Source organism: Coregonus lavaretus (assembly GCF_964263955.1).
Source record: "Coregonus lavaretus genome assembly, chromosome: 15".
NCBI classification, from domain to species: domain Eukaryota; kingdom Metazoa; phylum Chordata; class Actinopteri; order Salmoniformes; family Salmonidae; genus Coregonus; species Coregonus lavaretus.
In genome coordinates, this window is record NC_140002.1 from 46,160,909 (window position 1) to 46,174,768 (window position 13,860).

The window sequence follows — 13,860 nt, forward strand, 5'->3', positions numbered from 1 at the left end:
CTTTCATCTTGGTCCACTGGTCTGACTCAATTCATGCATTCAATCTGTCGAATTCATTTGATTGTTCATCTGATGTATTTGTTCAATTCGTCTGATTCATTTGTTTGTCCTGCTGGTCATTCTGTCTGATTCATTTAAGCACGAGTGGCTGCTCATCTGTGCGGGTGATCAGAAAACAACAAGAAATACTGCAAATAATAGCCTTTTCTGTGTTGAGGAAGTGTTAGGAGAGGGAATATATTTGAGGTTGCTTGAAGTTTCTATGTCTGGTGGAGAAAGGGCGTGCCCAATCTCGCATTAGGAAGAGAAGAATAAATGGTATGTGGATATTCATTGATAAACTGAGTGTGGGAAATTCACGATACCAGGAGGGGTAAAATAAATCCTGTTGGAGGAACAGGTCATGTGTACCGATGTGGTTGTATGACGTCTACACATTGTATTTCGGACAATCTTTTAGGGTATGTTTTGGACATTATATTTGGAAATTTAGAAGTGATTTAGGATTATGGTAAAATTGATCATAGTAAAATGATGAATGTGATAGGGTTAACATTCCAAATTTGGGCTCTTTTATAGAAGAAAATATTCCTGCAGGTTATACAAATAGTGATTAAGCGTGTTTGAGAACAACATTGTGTGAATGTGATATGAGAGTGGTATAAATTTGGAAAATGAGTCGCAATCTGAAGTTTGAATGATAAGATATAGAGGTGTGTATGATAATTTGATATACGTTTGGATAATAAGCTTTTGATATAATGATATCTTGGGATTCCGTACAACACTGCTTCTCATAGAATATTGCGGGATGGTATTGAGAGCGGGATGTTAGGTTCGTGAGTAGTGATCAGTCTATAAGATTCTGGGAGGATTTTATGACTGAGGGGCAGGGTCTGGGTAGTTAAAGTTGTTGTTCCGCTGCGAGTAGATTATGATAAACTGATTTGTTGCAATAAAGAATCATTAGAAATGCGAATGGTGTGGTTGATATGAAAATATGATGAATTTTATGTGCGTGTAATCGATTACTAGAGATTGGATCTAGTAATAAGGGGAATAATGTATAGGTACTGACTTGCGCACCCAAAACGTAGACGTACGTGAGGGGTGGGAGACAGTACATAGATCATTTGATAGTTATTATAATGCTTAATCTTATTTCTATCTATCATTTCGGAGCATAGGTAAAATAGTAAATAATGGCTATTTCTCAGAAAGTTTTAAACTATCAAGAGCAGTGAAATGAGGTTGTCCACTATCGGCATATATATTGAAATGTTAGCTATTAAAATCAGATCCAACAATAATATCAAGGGATTAGAAATCCAGGGTTTAAAAACAAAGGTGTCATTGTACACTGATGATTCATGTTTTCTTTTAACTCCACAACTTGAATCCCTCCACAGCCTCATAGAGGATCTAGATACATTTTCTAACCTCGCTAGATTACAACCAAATTATGATGAATGTACTATATTACGTATTGGATCACTAAAAAATAAAATGTTTACATTACCATGTACTTTACCAATAACATGGTCTGATGGTGATGTGGGTATACATTTTACATTTACATTTTAGTCATTTAGCAGACGCTCTTATCCAGAGCGACTTACAGGAGCAATTAGGGTTAAGTGCCTTGCTCAAGGGCACATTTACGTCATTTAGCAGACGCTCTTATCCAGAGCGACTTACCAATTGGTGCGTTCACCCTATAGCCAGTGGGATAATCACTTTACCATTTTTTTTTTTTTTTGGGGGGGGGGGGGGTAGAAGGATTACTTTATCCTATCCCAGGTATTCCTTAAAGAGGTGGGGTTTCAAATGTCTCCGGAAGGTGGTGAGTGACTCCGCTGTCCTGGCGTCGTGAGGGAGCTTGTTCCACCATTGGGGTGCCAGAGCAGCGAACAGTTTTGACTGGGCTGAGCGGGAACTATGCTTCCGCAGAGGAAGGGGAGCCAGCAGGCCAGAGGTGGATGAACGCAATGCCCTCGTTTGGGTGTAGGGACTGATCAGAGCCCGAAGGTACAGAGGTGCCGTTCCCCTCACTGCTCCATAGGCAAGCACCATGGTCTTGTAGCGGATGCGAGCTTCAACTGGAAGCCAGTGGAGTGTGCGGAGGAGGGGGGTGACGTGAGAGAACTTGGGAAGGTTGAATACTCGGAATATGTATCCCAAATGAAATAAATTATCTCACTCCAATAAACAAGAATGGCCTTTTCCCTTTATTCAGATTACAACCTCTCATGTTCAGTTATTTGAAAAGGAAATCATCTCCCAAATATCATTATTTCTAAAAACAAGCATAGAAAATTGGTTGCAATTTCAATTTAATCCTCCAGAAACGACAGAACAAATATTGTGGTTAAACTCAAATATACTAATTGATAGAAAACCATTATTTTTTGAAAATATGTTTCAAAAATATATAAAAAGTATTTAGTCAGCCACCAATTGTGCAAGTTCTCCCACTTAAAAAGATTAGAGAGGCCTGTAATTTTCATCATAGGTACACGTCAACTGACGAAAAAAAATATAGGTATTTGGTTAATAACAAAAGTTTCTCAATACTTTGTTATATACCCATTGTTGGCAATGACACAGGTCAAACGTTTTCTGTAAGTCTTCACAAGGTTTTCACACACTGTTGCTGGTATTTTGGCCCATTCCTCCATGCAGATCTCATCTAGAGTGGTGATGTTTTGGGGCTGTCGCTGGGCAACACGGACTTTCAACTCCCTCCAAAGATTTTCTATGGGGTTGAGATCTGGAGACTGGCTAGGCCACTCCAGGACCTTGAAATGCTTCTTACGAAGCCACTCCTTCGTTGCCCGGGCGGTGTGTTTGGGATCATTGTCATGCTGAAAGACCCAGCCACGTTTCATCTTCAATGCCCTTGCTGATGGAAGGAGGTTTTCACTCAAAATCTCACGATACATGGCCCCATTCATTCTTTCCTTTACACGGATCAGTCGTCCTGGTCCCTTTGCAGAAAAACAGCCCCAAAGCATGATGTTTACACCCCCATGCTTCACAGTAGGTATGGTGTTCTTTGGATGCAACTCAGCATTCTTTGTCCTCCAAACACGACGAGTTGAGTTTTTACCAAAAAGTTCTATTTTGGTTTCATCTGACCATATGACATTCTCTCAATCCTCTTCTGGATCATCCAAATGCACTCTAGCAAACTTCAGACAGGCCTGGACATGTACTGGCTTAAGCAGGGGGACACGTCTGGCACTGCAGGATTTGAGTCCCTGGCGGCGTAGTGTGTTACTGATGGTAGGCTTTGTTACTTTGGTCCCAGCTCTCTGCAGGTCATTCACTAGGTCCCCCCGTGTGTTTCTGGGATTTTTGCTCACCGTTCTTGTGATCATTTTGACCCCACGGGGTGAGATCTTGCGTGGAGCCCCAGATCGAGGGAGATTATCAGTGGTCTTGTATGTCTTCCATTTCCTAATATTTGCTCCCACAGTTGATTTCTTCAAACTAAGCTGCTTACCTATTGCAGATTCAGTCTTCCCAGCCTGGTGCAGGTCTACAATTTTGTTTCTGGTGTCCTTTGACAGCTCTTTGGTCTTGGCCATAGTGGAGTTTGGAGTGTGACTGTTTGAGGTTGTGGACAGGTGTCTTTTATACTGATAACAAGTTCAAACAGGTGCCATTAATACAGGTAACGAGTGGAGGACAGAGGAGCCTCTTAAAGAAGAAGTTACAGGTCTGTGAGAGCCAGAAATCTTGCTTGTTTGTAGGTGACCAAATACTTATTTTCCACCATAATTTGCAAATAAATTCATAAAAAATCCTACAATGTGATTTTCTGGAGAAAAAAAATCTCAATTTGTCTGTCATAGTTGACGTGTACATATGATGAAAATTACAGGCCTCTCTCATCTTTTTAAGTGGGAGAACTTGCACAATTGGTGGCTGACTAAATAAATGTTTTCCCCACTGTATGTATATACTGTATTCTATACTATTCTACTGTATCTTAGTCCATGCCGCTCTGATTTCGCTCGTCCGTATATGTATACATTCTTAATTCATTCCTGACTTAGATTTGTGTGTATTGGGTATATGTTGTGAAATTGTTAGATATTACTTGTTAGATATTACTGTACTGTCGGAGCTAGAAGCACAAGCATTTTTCTACACCCACAATTTCATCTGCTAAACACGTGTATGTGACAAATAAATTTTGATTTGATTTTATAAAACCCGGAAATGAGTTACCTCTGTTTTATTCAGCCACTCCTATGTCGAAAATTATTGGGGAAAGAATACGGTTTTGGGCTAAATGCCGAAAATAAGGTCTTAGGAGATCTTTGCTCTATGAGATAATATTAGTTAGTTAACATGACCTTTTTGAATTATTTAGCCTTTGTGATTTTTTTATTTCATAACTGCATCTAAATTCACAAAAAGTGATGTTAGCTGATGAAGATTATCTCATAGAACAAAAAGTTATCCTATGCCTGTGTCCAAAAACTCCATTCATTTTCCCATAGGCTTTGTCCAACGAACCATGACGGGGTTAGTGTCTACTAAAAGACGCCATTACTATTGCTCTTTATTGGAAACGACAAGCTGTGGTTTGTCTTGGGTTAGTTGTAAAAAATCTTCGGTACAGAGCTTCCATCTTTGAGGACTCGACTATCTTGTCAATATAATAGATAATCTTTGTCTTGTGGATGGTGGACTGGCTGCACTACAATATTTGTGGGTTAGTTTGGCTTCAATTGATTAATTTAGTTAAATACGCATTAAATGTTTCTGTATGATGAGCTCGTGATTTGGGGAGATTATCCCTTGCTTTTCTAACGATTTCTTGTGCCGATTGGTTGTTTGCAAGCTAACTAGCACATTTGCCTTGTTTACATTGCTAACGTTAGCTAGCTAACCATTTTCGAGCCCTGGATACAGTGCAGTGGTTGAGGTTTCGGATTGAATTTGAGTTGGTATCGTAGCTAGGACATATTGGCATTGCACACTGTAGTGGTAAATATATTATGTTAAAGCTTGGTCTGACTAAAAATCTTGTGCATAACCCATCTTGTGTTGGGGGCCTTGGGACTTAATACAATGCACAAAGACTGTATCCTGTCTGCCTTATCAGCAGGTGGCTATGAGCAAAACCCAGGCCATAAGTCTCTCAAGTCCTCCCAAAACTCACGAGATATCTCCTGAGGACACACACACACATACACACACATACACACACACATACACACACACTTACACACATACACACACTCACACACATACACACACATACACACACATACACACACATCAGCATTGTTAAGCACACACACACAAAAAACCCCTTCTCTTAGGCCGGAGACGGAGAACCTGACTCAGAGCCAATGAAATGGAGATGACCTCGACCAACTCATCTGGACCAATGGGGAGATCGGAACTACTAGAATCAACCTACTTTATTTTATTGTATAAAATGTCAGCACACAATGGTTAGGGGCGCGCTCTCAGATATCTCCCTAAGAGGTTGACGAGACGCGTCCGTGCACGCTATTTTCAGATATCTTTACCTCTGAATAAACTGCCTTATATTATACAATCATCCACCTTGTCCGAAAGTCTCTACTTGGTCTCCGTTCTCCAGTAAACTTGTTTTATCAACAAACTTGGTAGCAGAGGATGGTTTTCTAAACTCTGAATTCGGTCCATAAAAGTTGATAGAGACAGGAGACAAGTAAGAGACGGATCTGAAAGGACGGGTGACCTGTCCGCAGGAGCAGCCGGGAATCCAGCTCGCCTCAGGAAACTGATCTAGACGGCCGTCAATACAAAGGTAAGCAGAACCTGTTAAAACAAAATCTGCATATTGTATTGTAGGATAAACCCAAATTTCGATCAGTAGTACTGGGCGTGAGTATGGATTACTGTGACATTTATAACATATCTATTATGACTCAAAGGCACATATGTAAAGATATCTGAATTTTTTAGTCTTTTTCCTGTTGAAATGTGACTGTCTAGTGTTCAGTCTAGTTACAGGGGTTCACAAGAGACGGACCGACTTTTATTTACTGTTGAATTGTGGCTTTCTAGTGAGAAGCCTATTACAGTTTTGGCCCACAAGCGATGGACCATTTTATTTGATCCACAAGAGAAGGATCTGGTGACTTGATAAAAAGATTCAGATAGTCGGGTTGAGAGAATTCCGTGAGAATCCAAGATTCAGATAGTCGGGTTGATAGAATTCCGTGAGAATCCAAGATTCAGATAGTCGGGTTGAGAGAATTCCGTGAGAATCCAAGTCCAGAAAAGGTTCTCCCGACTAGACGCCAGTTGAATGGTTTAAACTGCTGGAAGTCTCCTATGAGGAGAATCAAAAAGAATTAAAAAAAAATACAAGTTCAGATAGTCGGGCAATTTGGTTGACGTGGCACTCAACTATATGTACTGTGAGGAACTCAAACTGAATTCGTGTGTTGATGCTGATATGTAATAAAAAATGTAATTGTTGAAATGATAACCTGAATGTTGTGTAAGATTGGCCGTTTCATGAGACTAACTAGTTGATAACTTTTAAGAGGACCGCCGAGTCCTATTTTGCCTGTTATGTAGCCGCTGCGCTAAAAGCTGACTTGAACTTTTTCCCTCTTGTGGAGTTGGTATTTCCTTAGTTCCTAAAATTAGATTGATAATTATTTTGGAAGCGCTCGAGTTTGTTAATATATTGTTCCAAAAGGGCGATTCTGATACCTTTTGGGAAAATATATAATAACTCGAATAACTGAAAAACAATAATAACTTTTGCAAAATAATTCCCAGAATTAAATTGGTAATTATTTTAGGAGCGCTCGAGTTTGCTAATATATTCTTCCAAAAGGGCGATTCTGATACCTTTTGGGAAAATATATAATAACTCGAATAACTGAAAAACAATAATAACTTTTGCTAAATAATTCCCAAAATTAAATTGATAATTATTTTAGGAGCGCTTGGGTTTGTTAATGTATTCTTCCAAAAGGGCGATTCTGATACCTTTTGGGAAAGTATATAATAGCTCGAGTACCTGAAAGACAATAATAACTTTTGCAAAATAATTCCTGGGATTAAATTGATGATTGTTTTGGGAGCGCTCGGGTTTGTTAATGTATTGTTCCAAAAGGGCGGTTCTGATACCCTTTGGGAAAATATATAATAATTCGAATAATTGAAAAGCAATAATACCTTTTGCAAAATAATTCCTAAGAAAAAAGTATTGAACATTCTTTGTGTACGAGGGTGGGACATCAGAGATAAGTCTGAGTCAGCGCCAAGAATACATTGCTGGTTTCGGCCAGTGACGGGCTAAGTGCACCAAGATAGTCAAAAATACAGGATAGAGCGGGAGTGGTGCTGTGTTTTATACTAAGGAATCTCCTATGCTAAATAAAGATAAACGTATCCAGAATGTGTCGAACTACGGATTGACGCATTGGTGGATAAGATTTGACCCACAACTAGATTCCTAAAGGGACCCAGTTTGAACTGAGACCTTTTGCATAAATCCTATTAGGGGAGGTCCTACCCTATAGGTTGCGAGGAGGTAGAAGTTTAACTGTGGCAGAGTTCTAGACATTAGGTGGGGGAGAATCACCGAAAATTGACCAGAGGTATTAAATTCCCGGGGATGCCAGTTATCTCTGTGATTTCACACTTAAAACGTTCCATATAAATGGTTGTGTGAAAGGTACAATTAAGCTGAGATTAAGTCTTTCCTAGTGATTGAGTTGTCTAAAGAAAATCCTTTGATAGGGATCCAGTTGCTTCTGTGACTTCACATAAGTACAAGGTTGTGTGAAGGGTGGCAGTTGAACTGAGACTATGTTTTAGGACGCTCTGGTAACCTAAATTTTTTAAGGTATTGTATTCTAATTGGCAGTGGAAGTTATAGTGAGACTTATGAGACCGAACACCAATCTGTGGAATTGAGTGAATTTGACCTAGGGTTTCAGGAACCGGGGGGGGGAACTGTGTGGCTAGGAGAGATAGAAATGTGTATTACTTAATGACAAACGCTCCATGTACCAATAGGGTCGGATGTGTAAATGTCAACTGATTAATGTGTATTACTTAATGACAAACGCTCCATGTACCAATAGGGTCGGATGTGTAAATGTCAATTGTTTAATGGATATTGTTTAATGATGAACATTCCTAGTAAAAATTAAATAAAAATAAAATATATAGGATTTCGATAGTCTTAAAGTGTATAAGCCTCATCCAAAAGCTCGAATATTTGTTCGGTGAAGGATGTAGTTAAAGTGAACAGTGGTAAATGAGTGAGACTTATGAAACTGAATAAGGTTTGTGCAGGGACAAAATTGACATGGGTTGAAGCCCTGCCACTGGTTTTGATGGCTATGAGAGCATCACCAGGGGCAGGGACCCATCTCTCTCCTCATGAGATAATGTAAGGGAGAGAAATGCAAGGTCCACCAAGGGAGGGAGGTCTTATGCCCGCCCTTGATGTACAACAGATAGGAATGATTGAATATGTGATGAAATTGACGGAATTTTCTGCAGCACTCTCTTCTCAGGTGTAGAAGGCCCAGGAGGGGGAGCTGACGGGTAACACGCCACCACTGAAGGTAAAAAATGGGAGACTGGGTGAGGGTGAAAGTCCACAAAAGAAAGTGGCTGGAACCCAGGTGGACTGGACCGTACGAAGTGAAGGAGGTTACTTCACACTCAGTCCAGGTCAGAGGTAAATCAGGAGCACCCTGGCACCATCTAACACACTGCACACCAGCCCCCACTCCTTCCAGACCAATGTCTGAAGTAAGAGCTGATTTGAGCAGCGAGAACCAATCCTGACAACACAATGAAGAAACCCTTATGGGAACAACAATCTCACTCAGGGTGAAGAAGAACTTTTTCCCCCTGGGAGAGATTGGGAGTGTCTGAATGTTTGTATGTATGTTTTATGATAGGAATTGGACTCCTGCTGGGCACTCCTTATGAGGTGTTGTTCTTTTACATTACATTTGAGTCATTTAGCAGACGCTCTTATCCAGAGCGACTTACAGGAACAATTGGGGTTGGGTGCCTTGCTCAAGGGCACATCGGCAGGTTTTTCACCTAGTCGGCTCGGGGATTGGAACCGGCGACCTTTCGGTTGCTGGCACAATGCTCTTAACCACTAGGCTACCTGCCGCCCCGTGTTGTGTGAAGCTATTTAGAATTACTTGTTAAATTGACTTATAATATAGAAGAGGTGGCTAAGGGATTTTTAACAGTACCAACCATGGGGGGGGGAAATCCTCACAAGAGGTCCCAGAATTTACTGGGGACAAGAAATGCTTGATATAATTAAAATGGAATCCAGGGATAGCTTTAAATCTCCATTATATAACCAGGTGGAGGGAGAGGTATGGTTTTGAGGGACGTCTGGACGGAGATAAACTCGAATCCATGCTTAAACAGATACATACGGTGTGTAAAGGAGAAATAAGCAGTGAGAGAGAGAGAGAGAGAGTTGAGGGGGCCAGTACCCACTGACAGCCTTACCTAATCTATTGGCGGGGAATGAAAGGGGCCCAAGCAACCTTAGATGTATACAGTAATAATAATAATATGCCATTTAGCAGACAGGCCATGAACTCACCAGGACGTGGCCAGAGCGGTAGAAGGAATGACCCACCCCGAAACAGGAATAGTAAGGTTTGGGCTGCCGTTAGAGGGCAGTGGGTTTCAGGGGATGTCCATAGGACACTTTTGCAATGGGCCGATTACGGAGTCTTGTGTAATAGCCTCAGAGAGACATGCAATCCATCATGAGAGAAAGTCAGACAGGAGAGAGGAGTCCATCCCCCAGCTTTGAGTGTGAGAAAGAGGAAGATAAGGCGTGACTAGTCCTTGAGGGAGAGATAGTGGACTCTGGTGGGGGGAAGACTAAGGAACCCTTTGATCCAAATTGTGACTTAGCACTTCAACAGGAACAGAGAAACCTAATTTGGCATTGACAGTAATGGGTATGAAAATTAATTGGATGATGGGGTTTTGTGTTGAATTAGAGACAGTGAGACTATTAGTCAACACCTGGGAGTGGAAATCAGGAGTCCTCATGACCTGGCTGTTTGGTTGTTGTTTTTTAATTGGGGTTTTCAAGTAGAAAACAACACACCTAGTGTGATGTTAATAAAGTCTTGTTGTTTCAATTTTGGAGGGTTTCAGCAGGTCAAGGGTTATGGGTCTTAAAGGTGCACACAGTGAATTTTATGGATTTTTTAGGTTTTGGCTGAGTTTGGGGTGTATATATGATTTCTTATGAGAATGAATGTCATGAGGACTTAATGAACACTTGGGATAACTAACATTTATGAAATATTTAGAATAATGGTAATTGTTTAGTATACTATGGGATTAAACAGTTCGTTAAATGATTTCAATGGCCTCTGAACTCTGTTTTAACATTCTGGTGTTAATTAATCATCCACACTAGTACATTCTAAAGACATGAGAGGAAGATTTTAGCATAGTTTATTTTACTAAAGTTGAGGGTAATTTATAGTACTGTGAAAATTGTGAAGAAGATTATAATTTGGTAATATATTTGATTTGAACCATAAATAACAGAAGAGAGAGTGGAGGAATGGCAATTGGATAATGAAATACCAATATTAACTAAAGTGATTGTTTAGGTAGGTGGTAATATTGACACATGGCCAAATCATGTGTCAAAGAGGGGGATGGGTATTAAATATTAAATATATACGAAGGAGAGGACAAAATACTTAAAAAAAAAAAAAAAAAACATGTATGATAGTTTATTAACCACACCTGTATGTCAGAGATTTTGTGCCCCACAGGTGAACTAAAGGAGAAGGTGACCCACTCTATCTAACCAGGAGACCGAATCAGGCCTGGCGGGAAGGGCCCTACCAAGCACTGCCTTTGCCAGCAGAAAAGCTGAGAGATCCATCTGGGTGCATGTCACACACTGTACAAAACCAGCTACACCTGACGAACAAACACAGAGTTAGGAGAAAGATCCGATAACCACAAGGGTCCGGGGGTTGGCTCCTTAACGAAGATTCCCTTACCCTGTCTGATCATCCCTGTGTGAGTTCAATAGAAGGTAAAGCAATGGGTTGGCCTCTGGCATCTGACATGTTCTCAGGGCAAGGGTGGGGATTCACAGGTCTCCCGACGGTAGGTAGCTGTCTGATTGTGGGGGCCATATTCCTAACATACTCAAACCCTTCTGATCAGCCGAAAGTAGTAGTTAACCTAAAACAAGTTGATAGAATGATACCTGAGCACAGTCTATGAAGGCATAGGAGACAGCTAGACGTAGGGAAAGGGGAAGATTAGGGACTTTAGGGGAGGACATCACTATATGTATGTCACCATGTACATCCAGGGACTATGTAGCTGCTCATATCGAGAGCGTGGGGGATATGTAAATCCCCATACACAGTTTGGGGACAGGTGTAGTGTTGTGTGGGTAGGGAATTACCAGAAATGGCAGTGCGACCCATAGAAGGGTAGGTACTGTCTGAAAGTCTGAAGTACGCAAAAACAGGTTTATCCCCATGCAAACCACCTGGGAATGTGGTGAAAGAGTCTTGTAGTAACTTGAACTATCAGTATCCCCGATAACAAACTCATTCCGACCTAGGTTGCCTACGTTTGAAGTCTCAGGGGATTCTAATCGTTTTTCTAGGACTAGTAAGATAGGATACAGAGTAGGGCATCTTAGCTCTGCTCCTACACAGAGAATATCACAACTGAAAGAGAACATGACTAATCTCTCCTATTTGTTGCAGACAGAGGATTGCAGGACCCAAAACCAGGCCTGTGCTGACATCTGATGGTTGTGTGGTGATAACTGATTGTGAACTCAACTACATACGTAAACAATCAAACGTGTCAGAGACTGGTGAGTTGTCAAATAGAAAGTAGGACCTCCTCCCGGGATCCTTTGATGAAAGGATCCTGTGATGGGATAGGAGTACCTCGAGAGGTTACAGAACAATTCAAAGCTAGGAATCAGACCACAGTTGAGTTTGAATCAAGTATTTTTTGTTGGTCAACAATTAATAGAAACTTCGATTGGATAAATTATATTTACTATAACCAGCAAAGATTTATAAACCACACTTGTGATGCAATAAAGGGATTAGATGAGCAGACAGCGGCAACTATCTTAATGACAAAGCAGAATAGAATAGCGTTGGATATGCTTTTGGCTGAGCAGGACAGGGTTTGTGTTCTGTTTGGATATATGTGTTGTACTTTCATCTCCAACAATATAGCACCGGACGGGCCTGTGACCAAAGCGCTTGAGTGACCATCACCACGCTGGCGAACGAACTGGTTGAGAACTCTGGTATTGATAGCTCCATAAACGGTTGGTTTGATAACATATTTGGTAAATGGAAAACTATTGTTGTGACTATTCTGGGTGAAGTCATGGCCTCTATGGGTATACTTGTTCTTTGTGGATGTTGCCTTATTTCCTGGCTGAGTGACTGGTTTGGAGAGTACTCTTCTATGGTGGTTACTGGATTTCAGACCCTAGTAATTGTGTTTTTGCTGTTAATGTGTTGTGCTGCTTGCATCGTCCCCCGTCTCAGGAGGTCAGTGGTAGGAGTGGTGCAGGCGTCAGGTATGATGCTGTTGTTACCGGCCCAGGATGATGCAGGTGACTCTGCTACTGACTCTGGGACCAAGCTGGATGATCCATGTTTTGCCTAGTAAAATACATACACGCATTTATTTTCAGTTCTTGCTCATTTATTACCTTATGTTTTTACTAACCACTGTGATTGTTTATTCTTCCTGATGTGAAGGTAAAGGATTCCTGGGTGGCTGGTAGCCAACTCAGTACATGTTAGGTGTAGGGGAGGAATAGAGGGTTAAAATCATTATTTTTTTATTTTCTATTAACATTAAATGTTGTGATTTAATTTCCATATCCTGTTATTCTTAAGGGTGATTATACTCAGTTTAGAGTGACACCATAAAATTGTTGGGGTTTATTTTTTGGATCTGTATGTGATGAATAGCTTGGAAGGAATGCATTAATGAGGAGTACTGTACTGATATGAATTGTTTCACATAACAGGCCGATAAGAACACTCTCTCTTTGCTGTCTGTGAAACTGTCCTTGAACATGGGTACATGGAGTACAGTTTTTGGGGGCTAGTCCTTTTGGGTGCTGACTGTTGAACTATTAATAAAAACGTTGATAGAATTAACTACATACATTAATGTTAAAAATAAGGCAATTGGACACAACAAGGTTTTGAGGCGGTGCATGGCCAGTTGGCTGCAACCTCTCTCATGGCTTTCCAAAATCGTATTGCTGTCGACATGCTCCTGGCTGAAAAAGGAGGAGTATGTGCTATGTTTGGTGAACAATGTTGTACCTTTATTCCCAACAATACAGCCACAGATGGCAGTTTGATAATTGCCCTGGAAGGGTTACAAACTCTTAATGGTAAGATGAAGAGCCACTCAGGTGTAGACACCTCCATGTGGGATTCCTGGATGGACGCTTTTGGTAGATATAAAGCCCTGGTGTCCTCCATTTTGGTTTCAATCTCGGTGTTTGCGGCCATTTTGGTTTTGTGTGGGTGCTGTTGCATTCCATGCATACGGACGCTGACAACCAGGATTATAACCACCGCTATTGATCCACATCCTGCAGATAACGGTCAGATGTTTCCTTTGCTTGCTATTGACGATGCTGACCAAGGATATCTGGATGATGAATAGCATTTAAGTTTATGTCACGTCTCTTTTGAGACGTGAAGAGGGGGACTCAAAACTTTCTCTTTGAGAAAGTTTCCCTTTTCTTTTTTACTTAGTTTATGTCACGTCTCTTGTGAGACGTGA

The 13,860-nt window shown here is 40.8% G+C and overlaps 1 protein-coding gene across 22 annotated transcripts in view; it reads left to right on the top strand.

The window, feature by feature from the left end:
• LOC311142908 (upstream stimulatory factor 1-like) overlaps window positions 1–13,860 on the top strand; it is a 33,647-nt gene that overhangs the window by 9,592 nt on the left and 10,195 nt on the right. For 3 of the 22 annotated variants that reach the window (XM_084178628.1, XM_084178632.1, XM_084178635.1), the window contains exon 1: window positions 3,803–4,726. The exons of 14 other annotated variants lie outside the window; for them this stretch is intronic. Coding sequence is in view for 2 of the 8 variants with exons in the window: in XM_084178635.1 (XP_084034761.1) it covers window positions 4,695–4,726 (32 nt within the window). In the remaining 6 variants the exon portion in view is untranslated. Of the gene's footprint in view, window positions 1–3,801; window positions 4,727–13,860 lie in introns of those variants that run through there. 5 more of the 22 variants (XM_084178646.1, XM_084178638.1, XM_084178636.1 and 2 more) reach the window with 5 other exon arrangements.